The sequence below is a fragment of the Euprymna scolopes genome, chromosome 37 (genome assembly GCF_053919585.1).
Source record: "Euprymna scolopes isolate OS-2025 chromosome 37, ASM5391958v1, whole genome shotgun sequence".
Lineage (NCBI taxonomy): Eukaryota > Metazoa > Mollusca > Cephalopoda > Sepiida > Sepiolidae > Euprymna > Euprymna scolopes.
In genome coordinates, this window is record NC_136518.1 from 13,133,312 (window position 1) to 13,151,146 (window position 17,835).

A 17,835-nucleotide genomic window follows, 5' to 3' on the forward strand; every position below is an offset into this window, starting at 1 on the left:
GAAGGTTCATTTTATACTAAAAGCGATAATAAAAAAAAACAAAAAACAAAAAAAACTAAAAAACAAAACAAATAACAAATTAACACGAAATGGAAACAATCTACGGTACTTATGCAGAATAACATTATTTAGAAATCCATTCTTAATATGAGGGAGAGAGATTTTTTGGTGTTTATGCAGTTTAGCAAATATATAAAAAAAAAAAAACAAAGAAAAAGAAAAATATGATGTACGTGCCCGTTATGGAATGAAGTTGTCATAAAAGAAAAATCGGCGGATCTGAACAAGAATACCCCCCCTGGCACTAGAATTTTTATTGTATGTTATAGTATGTAGTATATTTTTCGAGGTTAGGGGTGTTTATTCTGAAAGCCGTTCTTAACATGGGAGGTTGGGAGTATTTATACTAGGCTGGGTTGGTCGTAAAAATACCAACTTCAGAATACGGGTTAAAAGAGGGGGGTGATTCTCGTTCGGGTCCGCCGAAAATCACTTAATTTGATTAAGTATTTCGTAAAACCAAGTAAAAAAAAAAAACAACAAAAAAAAAAACAGCAAAATAAAGAATGCATTTTTTAACTGTTCTGTATTTTCACTTAACCTTTAATAGACAAAAGATACCGTAAAAATTTAAAAAGTTAAATTACAAATTTAACTTGAAAATAAAAACGCACAGTACTTTCTCAGCATCTAGCGGTGTCAGAAATTTCGTGAAAATAGTGAATAATTCCACCCCATCTTTCCAAGCTTATAACTCCTCGAAAAATGTAATTCAAGCCCTAATTTTTTTCAATTAAAGGAGCAAGGACCAAGGTTTTATTAAAAAAAAAAAAAAAAAAAAAAAAATGTGTTTTTTTTTTTTTAAAAAAGGTTTTAAACTTCGGACTTTACAGGTAAATTTCTAAAAAACGGATTTTTTTTTGTTTTAAATTTGAATATATTATTTATTGACCTTTTCTCTTCAATTTGTGATATATAAAACTATTCAACACAAATTAATTATTTACTTTTTAAGAGAAACTTGAAAATGTGTGACACTTACACAAATGGGGGGGGGCGTGAATTTAAAAAAAAGCGTTTGTCTAAAATATTATATTCGGTTTATTGGAAAGAACATAAAATTTCACATTGACCCTGAAAATATCGTAAAAATAGAATCAATAGAAAAATTTTGATAGATTTTTAAAGTTTAAAAATTGAAAAATATTGAGTTCGGAAAATTCATTACTGTTTAAAAAAAATATATATTTCTATTACTTTTAAAACAACTGTAATAGTTTATTTTGGAAGTATAATCCATAAAGAAAATAAATAACCCACTTTTAACAGAGAAATTACGAGATTTTTATATTTTATTCGCAGTTTCGTGTTAGGGGTGTCAAAAATTCCTACAAAAATTCTGATACAGCTACAGCATAACCACCCAATCTATTCCGGCGCTGTTTTACAGTTTGTCATTGTTCTGTTTTGCATCGAAAATTATATGAAAACAGAAACGATTCTCTTTATAGTCGCGTAAAGACTACATTATTATTAATGTTATTTGTTACATTAAAAAAAAATAGTACCAGCTTTCTTTTTTTAATGTTTTTATTTAATAAAAATATCGCTCGCTTGAGCGTCCTAAATTATAAGATAAAAAAATGAACAAATCTCTTAGTAAAAGAGAGTTGTCTCCCTCAGAACACTGACAAATTGTAAAAACATCAATAGATAGATTAAAATTAACGATAGTTTGCTTGAAAGTATAAGGGAGATAATTCTGCTTTGTGTGCCTGGAATGCTCTCCCTTGTTGCTATGGTGACGTGATTATTATTTACGATTCAAAATGGAGATGAAAGGCAGTCTTTTTCTTCGTTCAAATCGAACTGAGTATGGACCGAACGTTTTGGTTTCGAACTGGCAAGTAATCACTGACATTTTTTCAATGACTTTTTTTTTACTAACTTCAACTACTAAACTGAATTATTCTTTAATTATATCGCGTTTGGAGAATTGCGAGTTGTAACCTGGAATCAATCTAAAAATTGTTACATCTCGTGTATTTATGCGTGTTTATGGGCGTTTCTCGCCTCTACATAACTTGCAAATTATTATTTATTTATTTATTTAGTATCAAATTACTGTTGGGCACTTGTGCACAATTTGAACCAGACGTAACACAACGTCCGATCGGCTTTGCTCGGACCAAGATGTCATACTTTCGGGGTTGATTTGTAATTTGACGTAAGACATCGATCAGCCAATCAATGGGCTACAAAATAGCAGACGAACTTTTGGTAAAATAATTGGAAGAAAAAAATCAATAAATTCACTAAGCAACACACAACCCTTGATGAAAGTGCACTGGGGAAAGCACCCGAAGACATACCTTTAAGAAGTTGATTATGGGGAGTTTGAAAACAAGTTTATGTCTTAATTTATTTATTGCGGACTATTATTCTCAGCTTTATTAGGTGTTGTTTCACGACGTTTCGGCCAACTATTCCTCTGGCCTTTGTTAGGTGGTAACTAATAAAGATGAGAACAATAGTCCGCAATAAATAAATTAATATAAATAATATTCATCTCAATAATGAATTCCAATTAAAATAATATAAGTTTATGTCTTTCGGAATAAACATCCCCAACCTCCCCATGTTAAGAACGGCTTTCGGAATAAATACTCTTTACAGGTTGGATAACCAGTGCACATTGATCGTCTTCAGGTGGTCCCCCAGCACACTTTCACTCAGCCCTTTTCTGATAATTGTCTACAAAAATGAATATCTCGAGTTAGGAAAAAATATGGTGATGCCGGAACAAGTTAAAAGAAGCATTTAATTGCTGAAAAAGATTTTTTTTTTAAATGCGCTTCTTGTGGAAAAAAGTGCACCATCACCAAAAGAAGATCGGTCAAAGATGGATATGGGTGAAAATGCAATGCCGGCAGTGGACCTTCATAAGGACGGGCGCGTTTTTTTTAGCAAGCAAAGCTTCAAATCCACACCGTAATAAGGTTCATTTACCTCTGGGCCTACGATATGGCAACTCAAAAAATCTTATGCAAGAATGCAGGATGGGGTCTGTGTATACTATAGCAGACTGCAAGAATTTTGCATGCAATATATGCCAGGATTATTTTCTAAGACATCCCTGGCAGATTGGAGGCATACCATACAAATAGACTAGTTTGTATTTAACTGTCAGGAATACAACATCGGCTGACTACTCAAGCCACTCTGAGTGTTCAGTGGTTATGACCCCACAGAGAAGAAGAGTTTCCTTGTCACGGTCCCAAATAGAAATGTTGAAACCCTCCTTCCTATTCTAAAATAGTGTATTCTGCTGGGACTATGGTTGTGTCAAACAGATGGAAAGCTTATAGTAGAGTGGAAAGAGAAGAGTTTCATCATTTAATGGTGAACCACAGTCTTCACTTCGTCGACCCTTTGTTAGATAACATAGACGAAATCCCTTTAACATTATGAATTTCGCCAGGTAACTTAGACGAGTTCACTTCAACATTTCAATGTGCTGTTTAGATGGAGAGAAGATTGCACGTCAGCACATTTCCAGTGTCAAGCTTCAAGTGCCAACTTCGGCTTGAATTTTATCACAAAACACGGGAATGCGCAGTTCAACCAATCAGCAGACAAAAATTAATATTTTTTAGCGTTAAAAATTTGATAAGCGCTCGGCATGTTCTGGCGGTTTACATAAGTTGCTGGAATATACTGGCGCAACATTCACGAAAAAACAGAGTTTTCTCTGTATAAGTAACTTTTTATTCAAATCAAGATAAATATTTGTTGTTAAATGTTCACTCGGCTTTGCTTGGAAAATGATATAACAAAGTTTTATAACATTAATAACAAAAACATGCACAATGCGATTGTAATTTTTTTAAACAAAACATTCGAGTTGTAAAAAAAAAAAAAAAAATCAATTACTGTAGTAAAATAGTGACCTCCCTTAGAACAATACATTAAGGTTGCGAATTGCCGATTAATTTCCGTCCTTGACAAAATGTAAGAATTTTCTGGCGATTTTAGCATAATCTGCAAACTTGCTAAATTCATTGTGACGACTTTGTTAAAACAATTTATTTTTAATGATTTAATTTCTTGCATGATAAAACTGATTTTTTTTTTCTTCCAGTTTATAAAATGTCGATTGCTACATTGGCTGAGCGTTTTGGTATATTCCGTTGGTTTACGTAAGCTCTTGGAATATACCGACACAACAGCTACAAAAAAAAAAAAAAAAAAAAATGTTCTCTGCATAAGTATCAATATATATATATATATATATATATATATATATATATATATATATATATATATATATATATCAGAGAGGCGGAAGCACTCTCTATATAGGGATGGCCCGTACACGCCTATATACGCCTACAAAACAAAACTATCCAAATCTCAACTAAAATCAACTTATAAGTTTCAAAAAGCACATATTCTTGCAGAGAAGCGTCTTACGAATCCAGCGAGTGTCAGAACGTCGGTTAAAATGTCAAAAGAGAGCAAAAAAAAAAAAGGGTACAAAAATGGCCAATTGTTCTTCTTTCTTCTTTCTTGTTCTTCTTTCTTCTTTCTTTTGAGACGATGTATCTCGGTGTACGAACGGACCTGAAAACAGTTCAAGCATCAATCGACTGCTCTTTACACGGAGAAGTGCAGTGACCCATCGCTTTTTAGCTAACTCCATAATTAAATAAGATTACGTGTAATAACAAGTTTTAAACACTATATACCCAATGTAGACAGACCACTTCGAACACGGAACTTCTCTCAAAAGGGACAGCTCCAAATAATACACCGGATGCTCACAGACGTTCCAGTTTGCCAGTGGCCTATATTTCTTGGACGCTGAATATTTGAGGTGAACGTTAAGGTTTTTTCTTTAAACAGTAACCCACCAGCGTTAATGAAACCACGAAATCTTTATCTCAGTTGATCAAAATTGTTATAAGAGTAACCTATCAGCAAGTACGACGTCAAAAAACAATGTTATAAAAACAAATAATTCTTCAGATTTTCGACTGTAAAATATGTACAAAATGTCAATGCTGTGACCAGGATTCGAACCTAGGTTAGCACGGCCACAACGTGGGGTCCTAACCTCTAGACGATCACGGCTAACACTGACGTCTGTCGCTCTTAGCAGAAAGACACATGACTACTGTCAAACTATTGAAAAATAAGGAGAAAACTTGAAATTCTCACGCATGCGCAAAAATACACTATAACAACCATTGTTAAATGCAGCTGAATCTCTTCGCTCACTAAGAAAAGTAGATCAGACTAGTTCTTCTAAGAACTCACCAAACGCCAAAGGAAATAAGTTAAATTAACCGCAAAAGAAACTGCAAGAAAGTCATCTTCTAAGAACTCACTGGAAGCTGACCAAAAAGAATCAAAATCCAAGCCCTAGCCACAAAAATAACTAGATATTGTGGCTACTATACACAATCTACTAATAAAAACAAGTAAGTTTTCTAAAATAAACTACAATAAATTAACCAAGTAACCTCACACTGTCACTGATTAGGACTTCATATAAAGATAACAACTACACTATTGGTGTATATATCGTTCCACACTTTAACTATTGGTGACGGGGCAGTATCTCAATTCTACGAGAGTTGTCTTGCTATAAGATATGTGTATCTTACTATAATATCACTTAAGTGTTATATGTTTACATTTAATAAAAAATGCCAAAGTCAGCACGTAGTAAAAAAGCTCAGAGAAATATAGACTATGAAAAAAACAAAGTCAAGGTATTATCTGAGCAAAAAGAATACTATCAGAAAAATGCTGAAATAATAAAAAGTAAGTATCATGCAAATCCTGAGGCAAAAAAGGCTGCCTCACGTGCTGACTCAAAAGCACGGTATAACAGGGATCCTGAGGGGAAAAAACTGCCTCACGTGCTCTTTATAACAAAGAACCAGAAAAAAAGAAGGCTGCCTCACGTGCTCTTTATAACAAGGAACCAGAAAAAAAGAAGGCTGCCTCACGTGCTCTTTATAACAAAAAACCAGAAAAAAAGAAGGCTGCCTCACGTGCTGACTCAAAAGCACGGTATAACAGGGATTCTGAGGAGAAAAAAAGCTTCCTCACGTGCTCTTTATAACAAAAACCAGAAAAAAAGAAGGCTGCCTCACGTGCTCTTTATAACAAAGAACCAGAAAAAAAGAAGGCTGCCTCACGTGCTGACTCAAAAGCACGGTATAACAGGGATCCCAAGGGGAAAAAAGCTGCCTCATGCACAAACTATTATAAATATAAATATCAAAAACTGCCAAATCTTTGCCAAAACGCCAAAGAATTAACCAAGAAAAATTTAATAGTGAAGGTATGAACATTTTAGAACTTTATAATACTCTAACTGTTTTATCAGAGAGGCGGTAGCACTCTCTATGTAATATAGAACCGATGGAGGACCAAGAGGCAAATCCTAAGGCCCAAAACCCAAAGACCTAAAACCCAGCAGGAAGCGACCTGCTACTAATGGAGGCGGCAATGAGCCGCCTCCTAAAAAAGACAATACTATCATGAATGTAAGTTTAAAAATAAGACTGTAAGTAAAAATACTAATTAACAAGAATAAAAAAGCATTGGAAATGCAAAAGGATATAGGGATGGTATGCCAAAAAGCATACAAACAAGATAGCTATGAATGGCTAGGCACATGGAAATAGAATTGCATCCAAAGTATAGCCCTATAGCTTTTTACAACCGTAATGATGGCACGGAATGAAGATTGGAGAAAAGCTATAGGGCTATACTTTGGATGCAATTCTATTTCCATGTGCCTAGCCATTCATAGCTTTCTTGTTTGTATACTTTTTTGCATACCATCCCTATATCCTTTTGCATTTCCAATGCTTTTTTATTCTTGAATATATGAGAGAGAGAGAGAGAGAGAGAGAGAGAGAGAGAGAGAGAAAGAGAGAGAGAGAGAGAGAAATAGAGAGAATTACATTGCTTAAGATTCGGAAAACTACTTATTTGCCGAAAATTTAAATGCAATATTTTATGTTATAAGTGGTGACCACTGTTGCATGCACAATCGCGTATATATTTTTTTATGAAAAAAAAAAAAAAATTACTCATTATCTTGAAAATTCATTACGTCGTTTCTGTGGCCACATGAAACCTGCTGCAAAATATCTTTTGATTATTGTGAAAACTAGTTGTCGGCCACCATTTTAAATGCGATATTCATTTTCAGTGCACCCAAAAGCCCCTATTTAAACATTGAGGTTTTTTGTTCCTCCTCCTTCAACATATTAAAAGGTTTTCTTTAAATACTTGGAAGAATACGTTGAATTCCTTTATTTTTTACAAATGTAAAAAAAAAAGCACAAAATGGAAATATCGAACAGACGAGACACTAAGACATTTTTATTTGGATTTAATTTTTCATGTTTTATTGTATGAACTTTTGAGTTTTCTTATTTTCTTTCAAGCAAGTTTAATTAAATTCTTGTAAAGAATATTTTTGGAAGGGAAGATATGTAACAGAGCGTATATGAGCACATGAAAATAGAAGCAGCAGCAGTCGAAAAATGGATGGCAAGTGATTGTATTAGCAGCAGGAGCAGCATTTGAATGCATATGAAAATTGGTAAGTATGCGTCTGAAGAAAAAAAATGGACACCACGTGGTTGGGGAAAAATAAAGTCGACACCAAAGGAGATGCACGCATAAAGTGAAGGTTCAAATGAGATAGCTGTGGCTAGTGTGTGGTCAGAAGAAGGAGAAATGCAATCAGGGTTCGATGGACGTGTGGCAGCGAGAGACTTAAAGTGTTGTTGAGATGGGAAAATAATGGTAACAAATGCTTTTGCTAAAAAGCAAAAGATGCTGACCTGGATTTATTTATTTTGTTTGTTTGTGTCCTTTTTCGATGGTGCCAGACGACGTGGAGTCGAAGAGATGTTTGAACTAATGAACATGGGTTGAGTCTAATGGTTACATTACATATCAAATAACTCCAAATGATTGTATTTACTTTGCCTAGATTTTCACAACAAAATTTGACAAACAGGCTAGTTTTACTTTATATAATAGATAAATATAAGTCTTTTTTATCCTTCTCATTCTGTAATCAAATTCCCAAGGCAGAACTGAAAGATTATCATAATAGCAGATAATGATAAACAAATATTTGTAAGATTTTTTTTAATGCAAATAATATGATAGAAAAAAAAAAGAAATAAAAATCGACTAGGCAGAATCAAATATTGCTTTTATAATGACAAACTTCAGAAAATTCAACTCACGTCACATACATTTCTTCTCATTCAGGGATCAAAGACGCGAAGCAGAACCGAAAGATTATGATTACACAACTGATCCTTACCGAAATTCTCATTTGTCTACATATAAACGGTTTGGTACAAGAGAAGTAAGTTTTCGTTTTTTTTTTTTTTTTTTTTTTTTTTTTTATCTCTCAAATTTATTTTTAAAATATTAAATATAAGGTTCTTCAGTGTATGTATTTCACTTTTTTTCACAAACTACTAAGTCGATCTAGCTGAAATTTGGCATGGACTTTTATACTTAGAGATTAATAGAAATTAGTCATCACAGTACAAACTGACTAGGTAGTAATAGGGAGTAATTGGAATTAGTATTCAAGTTTCACTTTTTCTTACAAATTACTGGACAAATGCAGCTGAAATTTTATATGGACCTTTAAGGTGCAGCAAACTGTATATTATCGATGGGGGATTATTAGGAATTAGTATTTAATGCTATTAATGTTTCTTCCAGTGGTTCTGTGTATTTAGGTATTAATCTTGATAACTCATCAGTGTGATCTAACTTCTTTGAAGCTACATATTCCATTTTTAAAACTATAATTCAATAGAATTATACACTAACGCTATAGTCGATTTGCCGAATGAGTTAGTATTGCCTTGACCTCTTTTTGACCCCTTAAAACAATATTAAGTTACTAAAGAACCATAAAAGCCTGTAAAAATCCAATCATTTGAGGTTCCTAGCCTCTGCGACTTTTAGTTTTGGAGGAGATACAGATTGGAAATATAGAGACAGACAGACCGACATATAACCGTTTATATAATAGATAATATAAAAATTATTTTCAACTATTATAAAATGTTCATATTACAGCATTTGTGTGGGTTAAGAAGTTGAATGAATATTAGCCTCAAGTCAATGTTTATAAAGTGAATACGTGCATGCATAAGTAATTTATATATGTGAGTGTTTGGCAGTGAGACATTGTACGTTTTCCTCATTCTTGTTACTGCCTGTATAGACGTGCGCAAGTTGATGAAAACTGGATATACGAGTCTGAGTCCTTTTCTTTGCGACTTGCTTTGATTCCGATAGGGGGGGGGGTTGTGTTGACGTCTTTCGAGTACAACTGCTGAAGTCTGTAGAAAACTGATTTTCTTGACGAGGTCTTATAGGAATTTAAGTTTGCATTGGCTTATTATTTTCACATGTATGTGTTACTTTTGTTACTGCCAATTTTGGAGCTTGGAAAGATTTTCATTCGATGAAAATTCTTTGAGTTAACACGTTCATGTTAGAACTTTATAGATTTAGGGAGAGACGAAGAGGGTGTATCAAAACAAGCTGGAGAAAGAAAGGGTGTAAGCAATTAGAACCGTTTGTGTTTTAGCATTTGTTTGAATCGCATCTCAATGTCAAATCTGTCTGACTGTTGGGAGTTTAAAGATTGCTTATAAATTAATCAAAATAGTTTGCTCTGGAAAACAGTATTTTTCTAAATATCTAAATAAATCAAACAGATCTATGTATGTGTCTGTGTCTAAATATTTTAGAGATAAAGTAACCATACACCCAGTCTGGATTGATAAATAACACCCACAAAAATGCATCATTACTACGCAATCTATGCCCCCCCCCTCGCCAAACTTTCATAAGAAACACTCGTCTAGCTGAAATCACTATCAATAATTCCCCCCACTCTTTATTTGTGCCTAAACTTAAATGTAGATTCCATGAACAAAGCTTCTTTCTTAAAACTGCACGCCTGTGGAATTGTCTTTCATTTTCCAGCTGACTACAATATGGTTGTCTTCAAGTCCAACGTAAACAAGTTCTTGAGCTGTTCCACTTGTTAACAAATTTACCGAATCTCCATTAGTAACGATTACTATATTGTCCCATTGACTACTGTACAATCTTAACCCTTATACTCGAGTGGTCTCTGGGCCTTGATAAAAAGAAAAAGTCATTCATAGCTTGAAGTAGTTTAATTTTAAATCTGCCAATAGCTCAAACAGTAGAGATCATATTGAGAGCGCTAAATGTATGGATTTAGATTCTAGCTGATAGCATCCAAGTCATTTTTTTTTTTAACTTGATATATATATATATATATATATATATATATATATGAAATCAGTACTATATATAATATATATGAAATCAGTACTATATATAATATTCAATAACGAATTGACTCTGGAATAATAAATACAAAATCTGCATAAATTAAAATATATTTGAAGCATATTTTAATATTTTACAACCGGTCAAAGCTGGGCATCCCTGCTAGTCATAATTTTGTTATTTTTTACTTTTAGGAATGTCCAAGAACATCTTACCAAGTTTTGTGTGAACAATTACTCCTAAAACCTTCGTATGAGGAGAGAAAGTTTCATCATCCTTGGCATTCCTTGCAGAGCGGAACAACATTCCAAACAGAATGGCAAGTCTGAAAAGTTTTTTGTATTTATTTCACTTGGATTTGATTTCAGAAATCATGATTTCCCGGCCCTTTTTCGAGACTGACACTTGATTTTTATACGAGATAGAATTTTGAGTAAAATTCTACTTTACCTTTCAGATGTTGAGTTACAAAGTATCGGGAGAGAGAGAGAGAGAGAGAGAGAAAAAAAAACAAAAAAAAACTTCACTTTCCTTTCCATAATCGATCATCATATATTAAGTGGTGCAAAAATCTCGTTTTATATATATATATATATACATACTAGCGGGGGGTACCCGGCGTTGCCCGGGTGTTTGGGAGGGGGGGTGTTAAAAAAAAAAAAGAAAAGAAAAAAGTTTTAGTAGGAAGGTAGGATTGAACCCCGAAGCCTTGATGCGAAGGTGGAAAAAAACCCTGAGATCTAGCTATCTCGGCCACAAGGGGAGAGAAATTGATAAGCATGTTAAGGTTTATAAAGTTAAATATACAGGTGTGAGGAAGTTAAGTGGTGTGATGTTTGACCTAGTTTTGCGCTGTTTCCCTCCGCTCCATCATTCACTTTTCAAAGACGTGGCGATCGAAAATAGCTGGTAAAAGTCGGGCAAATTAAAGATAGCCGCAACCTCCGTTCTTAAGTCGCAGTTATTATGATTTAGACATTATATAAAAAGTTTTAAGAAGGAGCAAGCCGACCCAGAAGGCCGACGGAAAAAGCCTTTTATGGACATACAGAAAGTGCACACACACTTTTATATTTATATAATTGAACATCAAAAAACGACATTTTTGCATCAACCTGGTATCTTTGTGGTCTTTTGTTGTATATAAGAAACTTTGCGTAAACTATGTTCAAGTCAGCAAACTTTGTCTAATTGTTAATTGGTTTCAAAGATTTCAAGTAACACATTTGCAAACTCGTCTAATTCATTAAAAAAAAAAAAAAAAAAAAAAAAAAAAAAAAATCAAATCAAATCTTCATTTGCCTCATTATATTGTTCTTTTCTTAAGTCCAAAGATCTTTGACTGTGTCCTTCCCAGACACCCACCCGACCACAACAAAAGATATTTGGAAACAATTCAGATGACAGATTACAAACCTCCTTACCCATACGAAGAAAAAAAAGTAAGTAATCTAGAATATAAATCTCACCTGTCTGTTTAAATGTATGTATGTATGTATGTCTTTCTGTCGAAAGTTTTAGGCAGGCAGAGGCGACGGATTTTCATGAGATTGGTATCATTTTGAAACTTGACCTTTCGGACGACAAATATCGAAAAATTGGCTGAAAACATTAATTCCTTCACCCTCAACTGGGCACTTTTCTACAAGGAGGAGTCGGATTTTTTGTCGATATTTTCGAAAGTCATCCCCTCTTTTCGATTGACTAGCCTTAATTTAAATCCTCACAATTTCCGGTTTGGTGATGGACGCAACAGCAAAGATATCACGTTTTTTTCATGTTCTTTTTATCCTTGGTACGGGTTCGAGCTTACTTACCTACCTACTACCACTTTTTTTTTTCTTGGCTCTATACACACCTCTCACACCCGGGCATCTAGGATAATCATCATGTATATAATAAAGTAATCTTAATTACATTTATTCCAAATAAACTGCTCTTAAATATGTGGTCCTACACAGAAACAAGCAAGGACTCACTACCAATTTAGTTCTCCCAACTCCCTCACCAGGTTAATTCCTTAATTTAAATATTAATTTAATTGTACGTCCGGTGTCACAAAAATAAAAAAATAAAAAAATCATTGCAAACATTAATGAGAAACGAATTACCTCCCTTTATAGTCGCTATATCAGTTATATATTATGTGTGGATTTAGGCAGCATTTTTTTTCATTTAAATACGTTATAATATAGCACCTAGCGTTTCCATTTAATTTTTTTTTTTTTTTTAAAGTAACTTTTTCTATAATCATTCTCGTCTTAAATTGCTGCATATAGTGTATGTTGGCGTTTTTTTGTTCCATTTTTTGAGAGTACATTCATCTTGCTATTTTATTTTAAAAAAGTCATGTTGGAGATACTAAGATTTTTTTTTTTATTATTATTAGTTTCTTTTTAGATTAAAAAAATTAAAGTGAATTGACATCTGTTCCTTTTTAATTTACATATAAAAAATTATTCAGAAAAAAAAAAAAAAAAAAAAAAAAAAAAAAAAAAAATGAAAAAAGTTGAATTTTTGTTAAAAAAAAAATTTGCCAAAAGGAATTGTTTTAAATGTTTTTATTCAGGTTTTAAAAATATGCAACTACCATGGAATTTCCATGGGTTCTGCTAGAAGATTTTAAAGCCACTGCTCTTTTTTATTACTATTCAACTAGATTTTAAAACGATACTATTTTTTTTTAATTGAACCTTGAGATATATTGCAAGTATTGCAGTAAACAAGCAATTTAAAAAAAAAAAAAAAAAAAAACTGGAGTAATTATAGGGTGGAACGATAAATTTGTCGCCCCTAAAGAAAACACTACAGCTTTATAATTGGAAAAAAAAAATTCAGGTAACTATGTAGTAGAGCTGACATCTATTCAAAATAGTCGCCTTCAGCTTCAATCACCACCTCGCTATGGGTCCGGAACTGGGAGCATGCGTTTTCCACAAGCGTCAATAGGAATTCAGCAAATGGCGGCAATCAGGCTTGCTTTGGTGTTGTAGGAGGTCAGTTTGATGATGTTCTCGACCAGATCAAACGAAGTAGTTCAACGGGTTTAGATCAGTGGGAGGAAGGGGGTCAGTCAGAGTAGGGATACAAAGTTGTAGCACTCGAGAAGGCAAGCCTAGGTCTCTTTGGACCTGTGAGCCAGCGCCAAGTCCTGCCACACCCAGAGATCACTATATGCTGAAGCATATACAGGTACACTTTGGTGTCGACTTTCAAGACATGAAGTGGCCCTCACTTGAAACCACACCAAACACCATAACTGGAAATTTCGTTGAGCTGTGCCATCACATGTTGAACTGTCTGGATTTGCAGTTTGAGGATGCTGGCAATGGTCCTGTTGTCATAGCTTGGATTTGTAGTAAGCATCAGCTGTACAGCGTCGCATCTCCAATCTCACTCGTTGAACATTATGTCACTTTCAGACATGATAAAAGGCTCCCATTACTCCTGGGATTTGTACACAACTAACCAACTAGAAGATGACAGGCAATATAAAAAAAGAAAACCGGTTTTCATCAAATGGAAATGGAATTATGTCTTTTCTAAGGCGATAATATTATTCCACCCTGTACTTTAATATTTTAACTTTGATGTTTTAGTAAGGAGAGGGAAGTCTGAAAACTGCGACCCTTTCAAATACATTCAATAAACTACATCTAACATATCAACGGCTATTCCCCTCCGAAACTAAAATTTGCAGAGCAACATTAGGGGCCTCAAATAATTGGATTTTTTACAGGCTGTTCTTTTATGGGTCTTTAGCTGGTTAAGATTGTTTTGAAGGGTTCAAAAAGGGGTCAAAATTAAAAAATTGTTAAACATTGTACATTCATCTTAGTTTAATTTTTTTAATCAGTTTATATGCGTGTTACATTAGTACAGTGGTAACGTTTTTTAATAATGTGTGTTACATTAGTACAGTGGTAACGTCACCAGCTTTGAATGCTACAGTTTCAGTTCTAGCTGATGGCACCTTAATGCATTTTACTTTTGAAATTATGACTAACATACAAAATCTAGAGAAATTAAACTTTCATATTTAAGCGTACTTTACACCTGGGCAGAATCTTATATGGTGGTGACGAAGACACAAACAACTAAGGAGCATCTTTAGAAAATAGACGCGATTATTTGGAAACTAATTTGCCGATACAAAAAGTTACGGAAATTTATTAAATGAAATATGTAGTGTAAAGAAAATTGTTGGCAAAAAAAATAAGTTCATTTTATTTCGTTCTGTATTTTTTTTTTTTTTTTTTTTTTTTTTTTACCTAAAAACATGAGTATTTGGGAGCTAACATTATGACAGACATCGTTTTTGTTTTGAGAAAAAATATAAAAGTCGCAAATATTTGGGAGCTAAACTCTTCAATATATAAATATGGAAGGTGTCGTTTTGAAATAGCAACATGTACACGCATGGTGTTGACAACTGCGACGACGACGTAGGAGAATCTTATGTGTCATCTAAGACTTATTGGATAGCGTATGTTAAACTTTATAAGAAAGCAAGTAAATGGGTTATTTAACGTTTGTTTAATGATTTTTTCTATTTTACATGTTTGTAATGATTTTGTAATGATTAGGGCTATGACAACAGCATATTCTTTTCATTGTTTTTGACTTTATATATCTGACACAGATACAGTTAATCAACCGAGAACCACATCACTTTATTTAGAAGCATATAAGATATCAATGGATACACACTCGAGAGTCAAAACAATGAAAAGACTATGCTGTTGTCCTAGCCGTAGTAATGACCCATGCATAAAATGAACTTCGCTCCAGGCGAAAAAGTATGTGTCTTAGTGACAAGATTTTCATATTATTAAGCGTTCATTTAGAAAGCTAATAACTATTCTGAAAGGAGAATTTTCAGAGCTCAGCCAATCAGACTTTTGCACGGGAGAATTTATTTACGAATCGGAAAAGTTATGCCAATGTATCTATGAGCCAAACTGTATGGTGTGGTCAGATATCTGGAAAATGCAAACTTGGTTCTGGTGACAACTGGTAGCACAAAATATTTAGAGAAAAATAGGGACTCCTTCCTCTAAAGCTGTTGTGATTGTGTTGCTTATTGGATGCAATGTAGTATTTTATTATCACGACTGAATGTGTTTATGATGGTGGTCGAAAGCTACATAAGATAGTGGTTATTAGGCTAGATGTGTTGAATTTGTATGTAGCATCTGTTATAAACCTACAACACTTTGGTCCAGAGGGGAATTTCTGCATTCATGTTATAAAAAAGACAAATTGCCTACACAAACGCTATTACATTTCAGCAAGTCATGCTTCATGGCCAAAAGATGAAAATATTTTGCAATGGACCCAAAATGCAGCTTAAAAGATTTGAGCTAGTCATTCTCTCCCAAACGGAATTCTTAGTGCTTCTACAAAATTGGATGAGATTTTGTAGTCGATAAGTGGAGTTTTAAGGACAAAAAAAAAAAAAAAAAAAAAAAAAAAGGTTTCCACTGATTATTTTTGTCAATTCTAATAAGTTACAATGGTTGGTTGTTTTACGGCATATCAACCCCTTTCAGGTTATTTAATGCAATTTTAATAGAATATATTTGTTGTTTTGAAGTCGGTTTCTATTTAACCCATAGTTGGGACCCTAATAGGTACTACCACTCCGGGTCAGGGTGGACCTGGGAGCAATGGCAATTAAAGGGTGGCTCCACACTCCCCAAAGCCCGCAAGCTGGGGCCTCACCTCTGGATATAGTTTAAGGTCATATCTAGGACCAAAGTTACAATGGTAGCTTCCAAATTATGCAGTTGGAGTTACCTGAATATTACTAAATTATAAAAAAATTTAATCATGTTAGCAGGTGAAGAATTGCCACCATCTTGTTTTTATAAAATGAAAACAAACGAAACCATAAACAAGGGAAGTAACTAAATTTTTAATGTGACTAACGCGAAACAAATAACATAACTTTAAAAAATTTTCTACCTTAATTTTTGGACATCTTAAAAATATGGGGAAGACAGATACTGTTTTCATGTGAAATTCAATATTACGATTACCGAAACCTCGTCCCAATAGTGTAGAAGCACCAAATTCTTTGCCAATTTCTCGTTTCAGAATCCAGAAGTCTTTGTTCCAGACAATTCTGCTGCATTTAAAAAGTGCATCTCCCAATTTACAGACACAGATGGGTACCGGAGAAGCGGCCAAAATACATGGCTAGATGAAAGCGGGATCTACGGTAACAGTGAAATAAAAGCACTTCTGCGTGAACCCACTCTCCCTGAACTACAGCCAGACATATGCACTCATGTCAATAATCATGGCCAACAATGTGGAAAAGAACAGCTTACATGCAAACATTGAGATGCGACAAAACGAGTTCCTTTTATACACATAAGATAAAGTTGGTCTGTTTTTGACTAAACTTTTCCATCTTGCAAAATCATTATCTTAACCAGATCTTTGTGTGCTTCCATGTTCTACAGAACAATAAAATGTTGAAAGGTTTAAACGTCTTCAAAATCACTGGTTAGAACAGAGGAGGGGTAGAAACGGAGAAGATTATTATTGCTTTAGTATATTAGTAAATGTATCTGACGTTGCCCGGTATAAAACGCAATATTAAATTCATTTTTTTTTTTACTTTTTGAAAAAAAAAAAAAAAAAAATGAAGTAAAAAAAAACAAAAAAACAAAAAAAACAAAAATGAAGTAAAAAAAAAAACGAAGTAAAAAAAAAAAAACGAAGTAAAAAAAAAAAACGAAGTAAAAAAAAAAAACGAAGTAAAAAAAAAAAACGAAGTAAAAAAAAAAAAACGAAGTAAAAAAAAAAAACGAAGTAAAAAAAAAAACGAAGTAAAAAAAAAAACGAAGTAAAAAAAAAAACGAAGTAAAAAAAAAAACGAAGTAAAAAAAAACGAAGTAAAAAAAAAAACGAAGTAAAAAAAAAAACGAAGTAAAAAAAAAACGAAGTAAAAAAAAAACGAAGTAAAAAAAAAAAACGAAGTAAAAAAAAAACGAAATAAAAAAATGAAGTAAAAAAAAAATGAAGTAAAAAAAAAATGAAGTAAAAAAATGAAGTAAAAAAATGAAGTAAAAAAATGAAGTAAAAAAATGAAGTAAAAAAAAATGAAGTAAAAAAAAATGAAGTAAAAAAAAATGAAGTAAAAAAAAAATGTAAAAAAAAAATGAAGTAAAAAAATCAAGTAAAAAAAATCAAGTAAAAAAAATCAAGTAAAAAAAATCAAGTAAAAAAAATCAAGTAAAAAAAATCAAGTAAAAAAAATCAAGTAAAAAAAATCAAGTAAAAAAAATCAAGTAAAAAAAATCAAGTAAAAAAAAAATGAAGTAAAAAAAAAATGAAGTAAAAAAAAAAATGAAGTAAAAAAAAAAATGAAGTAAAAAAAATGAAGTAAAAAAAATGAAGTAAAAAAAAAATGAAGTAAAAAAAAAA

General features: G+C 32.9%; 1 protein-coding gene across 1 annotated transcript; it reads left to right on the plus strand.

Moving 5' to 3' along the window:
• The first annotated feature begins 1,785 nt into the window (after window positions 1-1,785).
• LOC145261092 (cilia- and flagella-associated protein 95-like) lies at window positions 1,786-17,125 on the plus strand. The gene is made up of 5 exons (XM_080119280.1): window positions 1,786-1,903; window positions 8,314-8,413; window positions 10,593-10,717; window positions 11,726-11,840; window positions 16,498-17,125. The coding sequence occupies exons 1-5, from the start codon at window positions 1,830-1,832 to the stop codon at window positions 16,744-16,746; spliced, it is 663 nt and encodes a 220-aa protein (XP_079975406.1). The 5' UTR covers window positions 1,786-1,829; the 3' UTR covers window positions 16,747-17,125.
• Window positions 17,126-17,835: the final 710 nt, after the last annotated feature.

Coding starts and splice junctions, on each gene's coding strand:
- LOC145261092 (XM_080119280.1), top strand. CDS start 1,830: ATGGAGATGAAAGGCAGTCTTTTTCTTCGTTCAAATCGAACTGAGTAT. Junction 8,414..10,592: donor AACGGTTTGGTACAAGAGAA/GTAAGTTTTCGT, acceptor TTTTACTTTTAG/GAATGTCCAAGAACATCTTA. Junction 11,841..16,497: donor ACCCATACGAAGAAAAAAAA/GTAAGTAATCTA, acceptor TTCTCGTTTCAG/AATCCAGAAGTCTTTGTTCC.